Raw genomic sequence first — 18,122 nt, 5'->3', positions numbered from 1 at the left:
AGGTTGGATTTGGGCTTGGGCCCTATTTGTGATTGTCTTTATTTTAAAAATAATAATAATAATAACCTCTTTAAAAGAAAATAAAGGTTATTATTACTATTTTAAAAACAAATAGAATAAGAATAACATTTATTTGTATTTTCTTTGAAATCTTTTCCGTTAAGAAAAATATATCATATTTGACCCCAAAAAAAAAAAAAAAGAAAAAGAATTTCATAGCCACCAAAACATAATTTTCAAATATGAAATTTCCTGACTATAATATTACTAAATTAATTATTTGGAAATTGCGTTTTGTTTTAGACTGAAAACATTAATGATTTTAGAAGTTATGATATTAACGATACCTCTTGGAAACAGAATATGTAGTCTGGCTCAATAAACAATTAAATTGCAGAATTGGTTTTGAGATATATATGAGTGAGATTAGTATTTATTCATAGGTGCAGAGTGATTTGTAAATTAAAATGTCATTTATACTCTAAATAATCAACTTTATATTATTTTTTTTTTCTAAACCATTATCTTGTAATATGGTTAAATATTACTTATTTTCGCTACATATTTTATTTTAGTAATTATAAAATAATTAACAGAATATTTATTATTATGTTAAATTATAAATAATGAATTTGACCAGGTTGGTTTAATTTATACTGGATATGTGAAATTCACATCAAATTAAGAACGAATATATAGTGTCATAGTGACATGTGTTACGTCTAACATTAAAGATAAAATCGTAATTAAAATTTAATATTGAAAAATAATCCTCACCTTTAAGATATACCAATCGATGCTTAAGATATACTACTATTTTTGCATGTTAATTTTGTTCAGCAAAAATATAAAAAAAATAAGAATCGTGAAGTAAACATTCTGATTATGTTTTGTTACTCTCAATTTAGTAAAGAATATGAAGCATCGTGTGACAGCCTCTTACGTTGGTGTGCGTTGTCATCTAAAAATCTTAACACTCCTCATCCACTTATTTTAAATTGAAAACATTTTTATTCCAAAAATAAATAATTGTTACCTCATTACGCAATATGTTATCCTTTGATGTTTAATGCATTTGACCAGAGAGTGAGTATAATCAGAATCCGTATGACACTTGCCAAGACATAATTTTTGCATTCAGAATTTTGTCAAACACAATAAATTGTAAGTTGCAAAAATGAAAAAAAAGAATTAATATCAAAATATGATAATGGTAGTGAAAATTGTAAAACTATAATCTGTTACCACCAGTTGGAAGAAAACTGAAAAGTTTCTATAACTTTTTTAAATGTGAAATCGTTAAAGTTTCGGATTTTTAAAATATAATATTTATATTTCTCAACATCCAAAAAAAAAAATTATTTAAAAAAAAAGTTAGATTATGATTTTCATTTTTTGTTGTTATTGGAAACCGTAATATTGTTTATTTGGAATTTGGATAATAATAATGATAATAATAAGTAGAAACAAAATATAAATTATGATTTTTATGGTTGAAATTCTTATTCGTAAAGATTTATATATTTTTTTGATAAATATTAGTAATTCAAGTTGTGATGATCTATAAAAAAAATATAGATATTTTTATTTTTTAATACCATTGTGTTCTTATGTATTTCATACAAATCGTATGATTAATGTTTTCCTATTTATTAACTTTTTATAATTTTAAACGATTATATTATTACTTAAACTAATCACACAAAAAATAGAATAACCAAAAAAACTAAAATGATCTAAAATAATATGGCCATATGGTCGGCTTTAGAAATAACAATAGAATTCATGAGGGGATATAGTAATAAAACGTATAAACTCCTAAATTCACTGAATTTCTTTAGTTTCGTAGAGAAATTTTGTACTCCTCTGTTCTTGCAATCATTTGAATGATGTTTTAACAGTCAGTTTTAAAGACTTGATGCATCATTTTTTAAGAGTAGAAATTTCATCGTCCAAATAAGAGATTCAAACTCTGTGTGGAAAGGAGATATTCGGCGGAATTGATTTTTTGCTTCCCTAAGACTGTGTCCAAAAATTCTGAAGAGAATCCAATCGTTAAAAGATCTTTGTGTTCTGTGGTAAATAGAGGTAAGAGAAGATGAGCTGATCTATTAGGTTGTTAAAAAATCACTTCAAAAGGGATTTTACCATATATATATATCAATAAAATAAAAGATAAAGGTGTTTCTTTCCTATATTGACACATGAGCTTTTTGGTTGAAGTAGGAACTGACACATCAGTTAAAATTGGTTGCCAATCAAATTAAGAGAATTAATACAAGTCAGCCAAGAAATTGCAAGTTGGATCATAAGAAAAAGGGTTTGAGATCTGTGAACACGTCATCTGGAGGAAATGTTTTTTCGTTGGAGATTTGGTGGAATTAGGGGTTTATTTGATTTGATTGATCTGATTACGATTGTGGGGCTGCACGATGAAGGATGAATCTTTAAATATTGTCTACCATGATAAGCATTATGATTTTGAGCAGCAATGAGTTTATTAATTCGATCAAAGTCGCATCTCGTCTCATCCCTTACAAAATTCTCTTCCACACTATCTTAATCCTCGCCTTCTTGTTGCCTTTTATCTCCTTCCTAACCGCTGGTGTCAACAAGTGCTTCTCCTTTTTAACCCTCTCTTTTTTTTTTGTCCTTTCGAAGCATCTTTGTTTTCATCAAATCGAAGCAGAAATAGATAACCAAAGAGACGACTGAACCAACACACCAAATCAAAAGCATTACGAGTGAAACAACCCGACCCATTTTTTTCTAAATATATAATATAATAATAAATACAATATATAAGTATCCCATACTACTTAATTAAACCAACCCAAACCACAACTCAACATTAAACCAACAACAATCATTATGCACAGCGGAAACATACCAATAATATAGAAACAATACATCATCAATACAATAACATTCCTAACCATTCTATCCAACAACCTAAGATAACTCTAACCAAGGTTCCAACATAAATAATATAACCAACATCACACAAACGAGACCCTAGATCATCCTCCTCCTAATCGCCATGATTCCACGTCACATACCTGCACACATCAAACAACAATTGAGATGCGTAAGTATTAACACAAATATTTAGTGAGGCAATCCTCCCATCTATTGGGCTATACACACAAGCATCCGAGAAACCAATGTTTAACAAATAACAACTAAACACAGACAAACCAAGAAAAAACAGACATCAGCGCTGCTGACAGAAATGGGTGTCGACCGACACCACCTTGGTGTCGATCGACACTACCTCCTTGGTGTCGATCGACACGGACTCTGCAACCCATTCTGAACGAAGCCGAAAGTCGAAGAACCGCTTCCCAAATCCTCCAAATCGTTCGGAACTCATCCAAAACTCTTGGAAACTCATAGAAACCCACAACCAACCACAAAGACACAAGAATACAACACAAACAACAATCAAACAAGCCAAAACAAAGGATTCTCAGGCTTAGATCAGCCATGGTCATGCATTCACCTCTTTGCAGGAAGATTCTGACCGAAAGATGACGAATCCCAAACCTTAGGAAGCTTCTCCTTCGTCCTTAGCTCTAGATCTCCACTCCACAGGAACATATCTCCCAAAAATCACCAAGAACAAGCCCAAAAAATCTCAACCCACAATCTCTCTCCCCTTTCTCTCTTTTCCTCACTCAAACGGCGACAAAACACTCAAAACCCTCAACATGGGTCGCTCCTCCGCTTATATACATGGTTTAGAAAACCCAATTAAATCAAACCAAACCAGAATCGACAATTAAAACAATCTGGTCGAACCAGAATTCATTGGTGTCGATTGACACTCCTCTTGGTGTCGATCGACACCCACCCCCCAAATCCCCAATTTGGTTCGTGGATGTTACAACGAGAGAGAGAGAGATAAGAGACAACGTTTTCAAAATAATCTCTTATCTAAGTAAAGGGATTACCATCCTTTTTGTCCTTTCGAAGAATCTTGTTAAGTTGTTTGGATCCAATTGGTTATGTCATGAGAGTGTTTTGCATTTTGTAAATTTCTTGTTTGGTATCAGTTGAGCTTCAGTTGTATCATAGTATGAAGATTCGAACAATCAAGTTTTATGGCATTTTGTTTGATTATCGAGTTTGATGAATTCCATTGTTGTTTTTGTTTTACAGATATGAATGAACAATGAAATGTTGCAGATCTTTCGCTATACATACGGAAACCGGTCATGTTATAGAATGAGTATGTTTAAGCCAACACTCACTCTCTCTTCAAATCACTGTATCCTTTTGCAGGAAGAGCAATGGGTTATAGAAGCCAAAATAAGGATAAGGCAGAAGGAAATGCATCATGATGAAGAGAAAATGCAGAAACGTCTGGAATCATGGTCCTCTAGCACAAGCGCAATGACTGGCGAGATGGAATATGGTTCAGCTTCAGGTCGGTTTATTTGCCCTGCCATAACGTATCAGGAACAAATGGTGTCACAAATACAGTTTTGACAGACTTCATTTTAAATTAGAGAAAGAAGAGATGTTAGTATTAAGGTAGCAATCATTACTATACTTCGCTTCACTATTATATATGTAATTTATTTTTCGTTGCCTTTTTTGTGTAACTTGCTGCGTGCAATTACACCTCAGTACCTATTGAGTTTAGTGATAACCTTCCTCTCTGTAACGAATCCATTGTCGGCATATGCCTTTTCAGATGCAAACAAGTGTTGGCGTGGGGTAAAGTGACCCTTTTGGTGGAATAAATAATACGATCTTCAAGGTCACCCTTTGATGGTAGCGAGAACTCAACTTTTGCTTGATATTATTATTTCAGGGAAAGGTGAACTACAAACATGCTCGCAAAGCTAAACTCAGAATTGTTCTATGGGGTGGTAGGAGGTTTGAGTCAATTTGGAGCCAGAATTGATTTGGACAATCTTCGATACAAAGACACATGTATTTCCAAACCAAAGAAAAACACAAAAATAATAATTTACCCATTAAATTTCCACAATACTAACCAAAATTAAACAAAAATAAAATGCAGGTGAAGATTACCAAGAAAATAAAAAAAATTAAGTCAGGAAAAATAACATCCCAGCTATTCCAAAAAAAATATTTTCCTATTTAAAATCTCATTTCTTGACTGTAATATTATATAAAAAACCCTTCTTTTAAGTACAAGTATGTATTCTACAATACATACACAATACGATTTAGCTGTTCTACCAAATAATAAAAAGCATAATCAATAGAAACCATCAAAGTTGATTTCATTTAAATCAACCAAACATCTAGCAATAATAATGGTCCACCAATGCATCCTAATATAAGAAGAAAAACAAAATTCATTTAAGTTTAAGATTTCGCAAAAATAATTTTTTAAAAAACCACCAAAAATTAATGACAAAAACTTAAAAACAAAAATATTACAAATGAACATTGTTAAAATCAATATTAACAATGATTTTTAGTTTGTTGTTCAAAAACAAAAAATGATTTTTAATTAAAAACGCTATAACAAAAATTAACCACAAAATAATTAAAAATAATAAAACAACAAACAATCCCGCGGCGTAGCGCGGGTACTATCCTAATATATATATATAACTCAATAACACTTATATGGATTTTATTGAAAACCACCAAACTCAATGAAAAGCTTAGCTTATTGGTTACATGTTGTAATACAATACATAAAATCAAATTCTAGTAGATATGTATACATAGTACTATTTGAAAGCCAACTTTTTTCTCCATCAAATCCAAGTGGTGAACGACTGTGATCAACAACCTAAAACTGAGAAATCCGCGTATTCCAATAAATTGGACATTATCAATGGAAAGAGTTTGGAAATGAAAATACCGTGTAAGAGTCAACAATTTTTGGATTGATCTCTTATTATGTGCATTATTGATATGAGACTGAAATGAGATTTATTTAGATTTGATGGAGAAAACAAAATAAAATGATAAAATTACTGATTTCATACTCTAATACAATAGCAAAACAGTCCCCACGAGCTGCGATTGGACGTGGATCCACTAAGCAAAGTGGATCCACAGGTCGGGAATAGAAATGGGGCCCACTAATCAAGGTGACGGTCAGAGCGTTACAAGTAAGGTGGACCCACAGGTTGGGAGTAGAAATTGTGCGAGTGAGAACAAAACACACGAAAATATCATGTGATGATTTTTATGGACGGTAAACAAGTCTTTAAAGCCTCCCGAACATAACAAACCGGCCGTCGTATATGCAAGGACCCACGAGCCGCGATCAAAGGTCGAGAGTGGAAAGAGGGCCCACTAAATAAGATGACGGTCAAGGCGTTACAAATATAAACAATTATCGATAAAAATGAATGATTAGACGAATCAAGGATAAGAGGATTCTCGAAAGATTAAGAGTTATTCGACATCAATCTAATGTACTGGTTGCATTTCAAATTCTTTCTCGGCCTTCTTTTCTTCTATACTAGTTAATATCCTTCGCATATACGCAGTTTTTTGTATTAGTTATGTTAATTCATTTTAGTTTATACACTTTATTTATTCAAATCACACAAAAAAGCTAATGTATTACAAATTTTTTGGAGGTAAGAGAGTTAAAAATTTTGATTTAATAATTCTATTATAATAGTTTATTTTGGTAAAACATTGCATACCTTTAAAAATAAAATAAATATACATGAATAAAAATGATTTCTTTAGCTTGATTCTCTCATTGGGCTTTGATTGAAATTAGTATTGTTGAATTTGCATCGATAATTATTTTTTACAGCCACCAAAATTTTATTATACATAAGTAATTGAAAATTAAAATAATAAAAAGAAAAAGAAGGAAGGATAAAATACATAAAAACAATTATAATTTATAGTGTGTTTGAATGGAAATGAATGGAAAAAATAGTCAATTCATAATTTATGTAATTTCAGTTACAATTTAGTAGAAAAGTGTAGATTTAAAGTATAGATTAATGTACTTTGACGTAAAAAAATGTATAGATTAATGTACATTATTACATTTTTATTTAATTAAAAATAAATATTATTTTTAGAAATTAAATGCTAAATGGACCAATATAGAAAGAATGAAAAATTGTTTTTACAGCCACCAATTAAAAATAATAAGAAGACAAAGATAGAAGGAAAAAATACATAAAAACAAAGAAATAAATTAAACAAAATATAATATAAATTTAACAAAATATATAATCACACTCTTACCATAAGTTTTGAACATGTGCAAGAACATAAACAAAACAAAGAAAATATTTAGAATTTGTGATACGGTGGATGATGATGTGAGAATAATTATTTATAGAATTTCAAGGGATAAAAGTTACATTTCTAAAATAATTTATTATACATATGTAACTGAAAATTAAAAATAATAAGAAGACAAAGAAGGAAGGAAGAAATACATAAAAATAAAGAAATAAAAATTGCACAAAATATAAGATAAATCTAACAAAATATATAATCACACTTTTACCATGAGTTTTGAACTCATTCAAGAACAAAAACAAAACAAACAAAATATTTCGAATTTGAAATATGGTGGATGATGATGTGAGAATGGTTATTAATAGGATTCAAGTGATGAAATCTAACAAAATATATAATTACATTTTTACTATGATTTTTGAATCCATGCAAGAATATAAACAAAACAAAGAAAATATTCAGAATTTGAGATACGATGGATGATGATGTGAGAATGGTTATTTATAGGATTTCAAAAGATGAAAGTTACATTCTAAAATAAATTATTAGAGGAGTTACAATTTTAATTTATAGTGTGTTTGAATGAAATGAATGAAAAAAAAATAGTCAATTCATAATTTATGTAATTTCAGATATAATTTAGTAGTAAAATATAGGTTTAAAGTATAGATTAATATGTATTATCACATTTTTGTTTAATTAAAAATAAATTTTCTTTAAAAAATTAAATGCTAAATGAATCAAGAGTGAAACCTTACTTTTATATATATGACTATAAAATAAATTGTTTTTTTTCTTGTTTCTGTTAACACTATAAAATAATATAAATTACCAAAATTAATATCTAATATCATCCTTTTTAAAAAAAGTTAAATAATTCAATTTTATCTATCTAATTTCAACAATTAAAAGAAAATACGGAATTCTTCGAAATTTTACGAATTCACAAATCACATAAAGGAAACTCGGTGAAGTAAAAAAAATGGAAAAAAATAAATAAATAAAAGAAAACTCGGTATAACATAAGCTTCTTCTATTAACAACACAATACAAGTTCTCTCGCATACGCTCTCATCAAAGCTCTGAGAAAGGTTAGGGTTTTCATCGTTATCAATTCAATGATTTTTCGATTAAATTACTTGGAAATTTGTTAATCGAGTTTCGTGATCTTCTTCTTCTTCTTCTTCTTCTTCTTCTTCTTAGGTTTCTCGATCTGTTCGGTTGCTTTACACATCTGTAACTATGGCGGCAGAACCGAAGGCGGCGACTGCTGAAGTTGTCAAGGTGGATCTGTTCGAGGACGACGATGAGTTCGAGGAATTCGAAATCAACGAAGGTGAAGTTTTATATTTAATTTTCACTCGCTGCTTCTTTGATTTTGAAATTCATGGATGGATGTAATTAGGAATTGATTGGTGATTAGGTTTTGGTGTATAGGTAAAGGCTTCGTATGGCTACGATTTCTTTTGATTTTAACAGATTATGCTTTGCAAGTCCTCAGATTTAACCTAATTTGATAAAGATGGTTCGCTACTGTTATGAAGTTTAGTAGTTCTGATTGTGAAAACGGATCTGTTTGATGTCACTTTGCGGTGTGAAGCTACGATGATGAAGCTACAATCTCTCATAAACTTCACTGATTAAAGACCAGTTCTATCAGCTACTGATTGGTTATTAGGTTTAGTGTTAATAGGGAATTGGGAATTGGGAATTTATTTGGGGGCTTTGAGTAGCTTGGAGAGAGTTGGGATCCTCTAGAGTTTAGCTGAGGCTACGGCTATTTTGATTTTGGTTTTCGGATTCCTTTTGATTCTGCACTATGTCTTGTGCTACTTGATGATCAGGTTCTGAGTTTTAATTGAGTCTTCAGATTTAACTAGTAGTTGTATTGAAAGAACTGATAAAGGAAGTCTCTATTGTATTTGTTTGAGTTGCGTAATTCTGATGTTGAATGGGCCTCACTTAAGCGTCGTTTTTATGGTCTTAAGTGGATATTTTCTTATGTTTGGCAGATTGGCTGGAGAAAGAGGAAGTGAAGGAAGTTAGCCAACAGTGGGAAGATGACTGGGATGATGATGATGTCAGTGACGACTTCTCGCGTCAGTTAAGGAAGGAGCTTGAGAATGGTGGTGAGAAGAAATGAGGTCAGAAGAATGAATGTGAAAAGGGCAGGTCTCCACATTTTGGAAATCTCGTCTTTTTTGTTATGATCCGGTGCTCAGTTTGAATTGCATCCTTGGTTTAATAGTGGCATGTATCAGTATTGGTTTCTCCTTTTACTTTGCACTTTTTTACTCTCCCTTGAATGCAAATTTCTTATCTTTGATGATGATATACTTGAACTGGTAATATTTTAGTAATCGCCATCTTTTCACAAAACACCTGCCGAGTAGAGAATTTTCTCATAAAATCATCTTCTCAATAAATACCGAGCATAAAAGACATTCGAAATGACAAATTAGACCACAAAAGAATCCTTCAAACTTTGTTTTGACAGGAACCTTAAATCCTTTATCCATCAACTGAGATCTATAAACATCACAAAATACGGTAGAGAAAAAACAATCACAGACATAGTTGTTGTATGTCACATGAAAGAAACAATGGAGAACCACTATTGTTTCTTTCTAACACTCATCGTCTCCTTCGTCGTCATGGCATGATCTTGTGTAGGATTGATCGATCAAGGATACAATTTTTAAGAATGATCACAGAGAGTATCCCCCAGTTCCTGTCTTGCTTGAATGGTCTTTGGAAATTTTCTAGATTTCTCAGTTAAATCATTAAATACAAGGGTAGCCAGAACAGGAAGATATGTTCGTGACAAAGTTGTCGGCGATACTCTAATGTCAAATATGGTGTATGATATCTTGGGTGCTCATTGTGCTTACAAGTTCCTTTACTTCTGTTACGGAGATATGTGTACTTGTTTTTGAAGCTGAAGAGTGCCTTTTGAAAGATTTTTTCATTGATAAGAGTGAAACCGTTTCACCTCTGTTTCCTCTCCAACCATCTTTCCAAAAGTGGTGTGGGGTTGCATTGATTCGGATTCATAAAGTGATAAGAGATAAGAGGGCATCCTATTCCCATAATTGGAGATTACTCATTGTGGTTGAAGTGGTAGCAGTTGTCAAGAGCTATATTAAGGTCTTCTTCCGTTTTGTATTGGAGTGGAACTCTGCCCTTACTGTTCCAGAAAGGCAGAAACAAATGGATGACCAGATCTTCTACTGTTTTGGGCAAGTAAACTCCCAGCCAAAGTTAGAGCATAGTTATGATCTGGAGCTTGAGAATGGTGAGAAGAAATGAGGTCAGAAGAATGAATGTAAAAGGACAGGTCTCCACATTTTGGAAATCTCGTATTTTTGTTATGATCTGGTACTTTGTTATGGATTGCATCGTTGGGCATGTATCAGTATTGGTTTTCCTTTTCCTTTGCACCCTTTTACTCTCCCTCGAATGCAAATCTTCTTAGTTCTTACCGTTAATGTAGTTTCTTAAGGGTTTATATTATATTTTTCTTACGTTTTCATTTTATAAATTTTTTATCGGTTAGATATATGCTCTAACAACTCCTCAATGGAAATGGTTTTAGCACTCGATGTTACAAGAGAGGATGACATATTTGTGAGTTCTGCTACTTGCTTAATTGCTTTAGACAAGCCTTATCACTATTTTTAACCCTTCAAACTATGAAATCAGAACTACAATTTAATTAATACGTTTTCATTTTCAGAATCACCATTCAAACAAAAAAGTTTGTGGATTATGGGTGTTGAGATTTATTCAGACTGGTTCACAATAGAATTCAGTATTGAAGAGAAGATGAAAAGGCAAGTGAGGATGCTGGAAGAGGCTATGGAGACAAACTTGTATAATGGTTTGAGTAAGAGGTAAATTGTGTTCCTCGTTCACTTAATTACAACAAGGCAGGTAGTCTGTCATGCCAAAAAAAAAAAAAAAAAAAAAAAAAAAACTCGAGAAAATTGGCTATTCACTACTGAGCAATTTTCCTCAGACAAATGTTTGTCATGATACTTAACAACAATATTTGACAACAGTAGCCATTCATCTACTGAGCAGTCTTCAAATCCTGCAAAAGTTTCATAAAATTGGGAGGAAACGACTTGTTATTACTAATGCATAGTCATGGATGTATTAGATAATTAAAACAAAAAAAAATTGCTAAGTGAGTTACTAAGTGAACATCTTACAGCATAAGTAAATGCTTTAATTCGTAGATATTAAATGGGTCTGAATAGTGACAACGAGTTTGGTAGTGCAGGACATGCGGTTTAATAACGCTGTATGATTTAACTACAGTATGTGGGGAGTATGTGGGGGAGAAAATATTTGTGAAACAATTGCGGTTTATGCAGAATAAGTGGTAAAATCAGTGTTTGACCGATGCAAAATTATTTGTGGTGCGGATACCATATGATTTTATTAATAATTATTAACACCCATTTTTAATATATCATTTTTTATATATCAACTTTTATTCTATTTTTAATCACATTTAATATCAAATTATAAAATCAGTCAGTAATACAACAATCAGGCCATGCATAGGTGATCGGACCTACAAAATACTGTATTTATCAAAGTAACTATGACTTCTTAAAAACTTATGAAAAATCTATAAACTAAAATAAACCGGAATTAAAATGATTAACAAAGATTAAATATGTAAAGTTTGTACTACCAAGTGTACCAATAAGGAGAGAGTGAAACCTTACTTTTATATATATGATTAATTAACGCATGTTCCCAAAAAATATTTGACCCCTCTCAAATAAGTTTAATATATAAATATGTTATTAATTTAGAGATTTATTGACATTCATTTATTATTCTTATTATATAATTAATCTTTTAACAATTTAAGATATTAACATTATTATTGGGCTTTTTGACAAATTGTTGCATGTTTGTGCTTTAAATAATTTTTAGCAAAAACTTAACTGATTTTATTACTAAACTTAAAGTTGATTTAAAAAAATCAATCAACGACGATAGCCTAGTTTCTCTAAAGACATGAGCCTCTTCCTCTTTCTTTGTCACTTTTGCATAGCTAGGTTGAACGGTTGTGAATGATAAGTTTATTTTTCTAATATAATATATTTATTTTTTTAAAAAAGTATAATGACCCTCATGACTAAGTTTTCTGACTCCGCCACTAGATGTGACTCCGCCACTAGATGTGGCAAGAGGTTTGGAATATCTTCATGACTTGTGTGGTCTGCAAAGCTTCACCCACAGAGACGTAAAGCCTCCAAACATATTTCTTGGAGTGATATGACGACAAAGATTGCTAATTTTGGTTTGGTTAGGGTTGCACCAACGACAATTGTTGCTTATCACAACTTGCAGGCACATATGGTTATCTGGATCCAGAGTATGCATATATGTTTTTTTGTCTTAGTCAAGTACATTTCACAATGTGCATATCCTTGATCAATATTTTGTTCTGTTCTTTGATCAAAAGCTTGAAATGGGTTGTGTTATGTTTTGTTCTTGATCAATGTTATGTTCTATTTTGCAAAATAAAATATAAAGCTTGAAATGGTTTGTGTAATGTTCTGTGATCAAAGATCAAGTTCGTGCTGTATACAGTGATTGTTGTGTTATGTTTTTTTTTTTAAGCTTGAAACCGTTTGTGTAATTTTTTGTGATCAAAGATCAAGTTTGTGTTATGTACTATGATGTTTGTGTTGTGTTTTTAAAGCTCCAAACGGTTTGTGTACAAGAGCGGACGTACGTAGTGGTTGGGTGGGGTAGTTACCACGGTTAAAATTTCAGAACCAGTGTTATTTGGTAAGAATTTTTATTTCTACCTCTGTTGATATATGGTTGATTAAAACGAATAAGTTGAGAATATTAAATTGAAAAAGAATGGGTTAAATATCATTCAATCCATTCATCTTCAAAAAAGGTGGATGAACAAATTGAACTCATTTCCTTTATAAATATGGTGGAAATGGTTGCATAGAGAAAAATGAGTTGTAAAAAGATGAGTTGAATAAACTTGGTTGAATAACTATTCATCCACTAAATAGGAGATGAAAGAGTTGGACAAATTTTTTTATTATTTGTTTATTTCTCCAATTTTTTTTGGTTGAATGGATTATGGTAAATGCTTGTTGGAGTTGGGTTTCACAACTCTTGGGCCATCGTTCAGCCCACCCAAAAGCAATAGGCTTAGCGGGCCCTAGGCCCAAGTTTACGGAAGCCCGCAGTTATTCCAAGGACAAGGAGCGATAAGGTCTAGCGGTTGAGCGAATCAAGGGAGATCGGGGCTGAGCAAGGAGAGATCGAGGGAGTATATCTCGGGATCCGAGGAGGAGATTCAAGGGTGTTTAAGTATCGTGAGGAGAAGTGAAAAGAACACACGAAAAGAAAACTCGAGCTCAAAACTTGTTAACTCTCAAGAGCATTTTGATTAATATAAATACAAAATCCAGTTTGCTATTTCTCTTAATTCATATCGATTTCCACTGAAAGCATGCCCAGATTATATCCTCCGTTTGAACACTTTAAATTGTTGTTTCTCATACCAACAAGTTGGCGCCGCCTGTAGGGAGTTAGGTCTTTCTATTCTCGAAAATTGATTACTTCGAAGAAATCTTGGTGAAATGGATCCATCCGCAACCAACACAACCACACCAGAAACAGCTCATGGACACGCTAGCGCGACGTCGCACGTCGGCGCGACCCAACCAGCAACATCGCATCGCCAGTAACACACCAGGGATCCGTGCCTAACAACGCCCCTCTTCAGGGTGAGCAGATTCAAGTTCAGTCCGATCAGGAGGTCCCAAGTACGACCAGACCCAGGGCAGACTCGCTGCTTGGCGACACCCAGACACCAGACCAAAGTTCCTCGGGTGGTTCAGATCTCACCCGCCAGAGACCCGTATCGGTTCGGGACCCCGACAACTCGAGCCAAGGGGTCCCCGTCGGAGTCACGCCCTTGGCCCCCACGATTCTAGTGGGAAACAGGAACCAAACCCGGGTATGGACCCGTTCCGAAAACAACGGAGCGAACCAATCAGGGCAACTTCCAACGCCGTTTTCCCCCTCAGGAACTCCCGGCGGATCTGATCTTTCCGAAATTCGAGGAATGCTCTTTGTTCTAATCGATAAGACTCATAGCCAAGATGCCACAAATCGAGCTCTCATGAGCAGGATCGAACGACACGAGCAAGAGCTCGCATCTCGCGCAAATCCCGACCTCCGTCGAGGCGCCACGTGCCCATCAGAAACAATCTTGACTGATTCTACGGAAAGAGCACTGCCTCAGACGCGCCTCGACTTCGAAGCAGTCCACGTTACCCGTATTCGCATCCTTGAGAAATCCCGAGCTCTGAGTTCATCGAGCTTAAACGACCATACAAGCATGCGACCTACCAACCCGCCATCTGTTGGGTATGTCGGCTCGGGGAATACCTCTGTTGAGGAAACCCCCAATGCCCTCGGGAACCCCCAACGCCCTCGGGAATACCTCTATTGAGGAAAACCCGACATCGACTAAAGAACTCGCAAGCAAAGTGCCGCGTTTTGCGACAAATGGCGGGTTGCGTCTCCCCGGTCCGCCGAGGAGCAGCGCGATAAGCACCCAATTCCTCACCGATTACATGAACAAAGCCAGCTCCGAAATGGCTCAAATCCATTCCTGATATGGCCTCGAGCGCAGCCCCTGATATGGATCGTGTGATCGCAGAAACGAGACATACCCCGTTCACTGACTAAATCGCAAAAGTTCGCCTTCGATACATGGGAAAACTACGTTTACCTGAGTACGCGGGTGCCTCGGATCCCGGGGCACACCCTTGGGTTTTCAGAGTGGCAATAACCAAAGCCTATCTTACCGACGACGAGTGCAAGGCCAGTTACTGCCGCTATTTTGCCGAGAACCTAGTCGGACCGGCGCTAGAGTGGTTCGCTTCTTTGGAATCTAATTCCATCGAGACCTTCGACCTACTCGCCTTAGCATTTTTGAAACAGTATTCGGTCTTCTTCCAAACTAAAGTGACCAAATCAGACCGCGAGTACATCACTCGCTTCAAGTCAACCAAGGCCAGGATAGCTAACTTGAACGACGAGGTCGCCCTAGCAGCCCTCCGACATGGCCGATGGTACACTTCAAAGTTTCGAGAAGAGCTCACTGTCCGACAGCCACTGTCACTCGACGACGTTCACCGGTCAATTAACTTTGCCTGGCCTACATGCTTTTGCGGTCGATTCCGCACCGAGAACCAGGAGCCCGAACTTCGACCCCAAAAAATTATGCAAGTACCACAAGATACGAGGTCACTCAACTGAAGAGTGTAGAACTGTGGGCCGCCTCCTTGCGAGAAAACATGAAGCAAGGGAGCTCGGTGAAATCAACCTCGAAAAAGAGGGATAGAAAGCCAGGGAAGCAAATGCAAACACAAAAGACGTCGCCGCGAAGCGCGATAGAACATATGAGGCAGAAGGGTCATCCCCCCCTCCAGCCCCAAATAAGCGTATCGACCTAGTCTTCAAAGGGCTCACCCTTTGTCGCACCTCTCCTAGGTCAGTCTATACACCACCTCCTGCCCCTCGCAAGCTCGCAAGTCGCCACCCACACATATCCCGATGTCTTCGCTGCGAACCCGATTTTGAAATCACTTTCTCGGAGAGCGAGACCGCTGACTTGGACAAGCCACATGACGACACTCTGATCGTAAGGCTAGACGTTGGAGGGTGCGAGCTATCGCGCATAATGATAGACACAGAAAGCTGGGTCCATCTCATGTTCTATGACGCCTTCAAACGAATGGGTTATCCCGATTCTGAGTTAAAAGGGGGCAAAACCCCACTCACCGGGTTCGCCTGTTATACAACCCTGGCCAAGGGCACCACCCAGCTAATCGTAGAAGCCCGAGGGGAATGACGTTTGGCTGACTTCGTAGTCGTCGACCGTCCCGCTCCCTTCAATGCCATCCTTGGCAGACCATGGCTATACGGGATGAAAGCCGTCTTTTCCACTTACCATTAATGCGTGAAGTTCCCGACCCGGAGTGGGATCGCAACTGTTTATGGAAGCCAACGCGCCTCAAGAAAGTACTACAGAGGCGACTATGACCTAATCAAAAAGTCCAATCAATAGCAATTAATGATCATCGACGAACTCGAAGCTCGTCAGCTCATGGGTCAAAAGGATCCCATCGCCCGCGGACCATTAATGACCAAGGTCGACCAAATACCATTCATGGAAGGTCATTCTGACCGTTGTGTCGGAATCGGAACCTTTTTGAACGCCAGTATAAGGGCCGAGCTGATCCAATCTTAGGACAAAACTGCGGAACCTTCGCCTGGTCCTCATCGGACATGAGAGGTATCGACATTAGCGTTACCTCACATCAGCTCAACGTCGATCCCACCTACAAACCAATAAAGCAAAAGCGTCGCAAGCTAGGCCCCAAAAGGGCCAAAGCAGTAAACGACGAGGTGGACCGATTGAAAAAATACCTCACCGAGCCTCCTGTCCTCTCAAAACTAGTGGACCGAGAACATCTCTTCCTTTACATCGCCGTTTCCGACTCTGCGGTAAACGGGGTACTGGTGCGAGAACACGAAGGAAAGCAGAAACCCATTTACTTAGTTAGTAAAATCCTTGTCGACACCGAAACACGATACCCTGCCATGGAAAAGCTAGCCCTAGCAGTCGTGATGTCGGCCCGCTAGTTACACCCTTATTTTCAGTCGCATACATTCGTGGTGATGACTTCTCAACCTATTTGGTCGATCCTCCATAACCCTAGCCAATCTGGTAGACTAGCCAAATGGGCCATAGAACTTAGTGAGTATGACATAGAGTACCGACCCAGGACCTGCGCCAAGGCGCAAGTCCTCGCCGACTTTGTAATCGAGCTCGTCTCGACCAACGAATGCACCAAGAGCCACTCCAAGAAGTGGTCACTGTACGCGGACGGAACATCATCCAGACAAGGATGCAGGATCGGGGTTCGACTCGTCTCCCCGACCAACAAAATCATGGAACTGGCTGAACAGTTCTCTTCGTTCGAACTTACCAAAATGCCCCGGGGAGAGAACTCAGCCGCCGACGCCCTCGCCGTATTGGCCTCCACCTCCGACCCGTCGGTTAAACGAGTCATACCCGTCGAAGGCATAGATGAGCCCAATATCTCCATCCCCATCAAAGCCAAGAGCGTCCACCAAGTCGAGGGCGACATCAGCCCCGACGAGGAAGCATTCGAGCAGACGACCGACCAGGATGACGTTCTCCTAGACGAACATATCTCGGAGGACGAGCGCGAAGCAAAACAAGAAACAGACTGGAGGGTCCCAATACGTGAGTACATCGTAAATGGAACCACCCCCAAGGACCGATGGCAAGCACATAAGCTCAAAGCACAAAGCGCGAGGTTTGCCTCATCGGTGACGAACTATACAAACGATGCATCTCTGGACCATATCTTAGATGCGTTCACGGAGACGAAACCCAAAGCATCATGGAAGAGGCTCATGAAGGCCCCTGCGGAAACCATTCTGGAGGACGGTCATTGGCCCTCAGAGTAAAATGGCAGGGATACTTCTGGCCAACCATGCTCGCGGACTGCGACGCGCATGCCAAAAAATGCGACAGATGTCAACGTCATACACCCATGATCAATCAGCCCACCGAGCTGATGAGATTGGTCTACGCCCCTTATCCCTTCATGCGGTGGTCGATGGACGCCATCGGACCTCTCGAACTATCGGGAAGACGACCCGCTACTAACCTATTGGTCGTAACAGGCTACTTTACCAAGTGGATTGAAGTCGAGTCCTACCAGTCTATTACGGGGGAACACGTGAAGGATTTCCTTTGAAAAAACGTGGTATGCCGGCATGGCATCCCCTACGAAAGTGTGACCGAT

General features: G+C 36.7%; 2 protein-coding genes and 1 long non-coding RNA gene across 5 annotated transcripts; all 3 read left to right on the top strand.

Annotated features, from left to right (window-relative positions):
- The first annotated feature begins 8,135 nt into the window (after window positions 1–8,135).
- LOC104766949 (protein DELETION OF SUV3 SUPPRESSOR 1(I)) lies at window positions 8,136–9,591 on the top strand. Its single transcript, XM_010490921.3, has 3 exons — window positions 8,136–8,303; window positions 8,416–8,548; window positions 9,225–9,591. The coding sequence occupies exons 2-3, from the start codon at window positions 8,455–8,457 to the stop codon at window positions 9,353–9,355; spliced, it is 225 nt and encodes a 74-aa protein (XP_010489223.1). The 5' UTR covers window positions 8,136–8,303; window positions 8,416–8,454; the 3' UTR covers window positions 9,356–9,591.
- Window positions 9,592–10,375: 784 nt separating this feature from the next.
- LOC147920687 (uncharacterized) lies at window positions 10,376–12,905 on the top strand. Of its 3 annotated transcripts, none has more exons than XR_015591156.1 (3): window positions 10,385–10,839; window positions 10,949–11,105; window positions 12,396–12,905. It is a non-coding gene; the product is annotated as an uncharacterized LOC147920687 (long non-coding RNA). The 3 variants fall into 3 exon arrangements; XR_015591157.1 differs by lacking the exon at window positions 12,396–12,905 and adding an exon at window positions 11,498–11,621; XR_015591155.1 differs by lacking the exon at window positions 12,396–12,905 and having other exon boundaries at window positions 10,376–10,839; window positions 10,949–11,324.
- A 2,083-nt stretch (window positions 12,906–14,988) lies between these two features.
- LOC147920686 (uncharacterized) lies at window positions 14,989–16,132 on the top strand. Its single transcript, XM_087501183.1, has 2 exons — window positions 14,989–15,416; window positions 15,772–16,132. Exons 1-2 carry the CDS (start codon window positions 14,989–14,991, stop codon window positions 16,130–16,132), a joined length of 789 nt encoding a protein of 262 aa, XP_087357309.1.
- The last annotated feature ends 1,990 nt before the right edge of the window (window positions 16,133–18,122 follow it).

The sequence above is a fragment of the Camelina sativa genome, chromosome 19 (genome assembly GCF_030686135.1).
Source record: "Camelina sativa cultivar CO46 ecotype springtype chromosome 19, ASM3068613v1".
NCBI lineage: Eukaryota > Viridiplantae > Streptophyta > Magnoliopsida > Brassicales > Brassicaceae > Camelina > Camelina sativa.
Note: the sequence above shows the minus strand (reverse complement) of the source record. Positions and strands in the feature narration are given on the sequence as shown.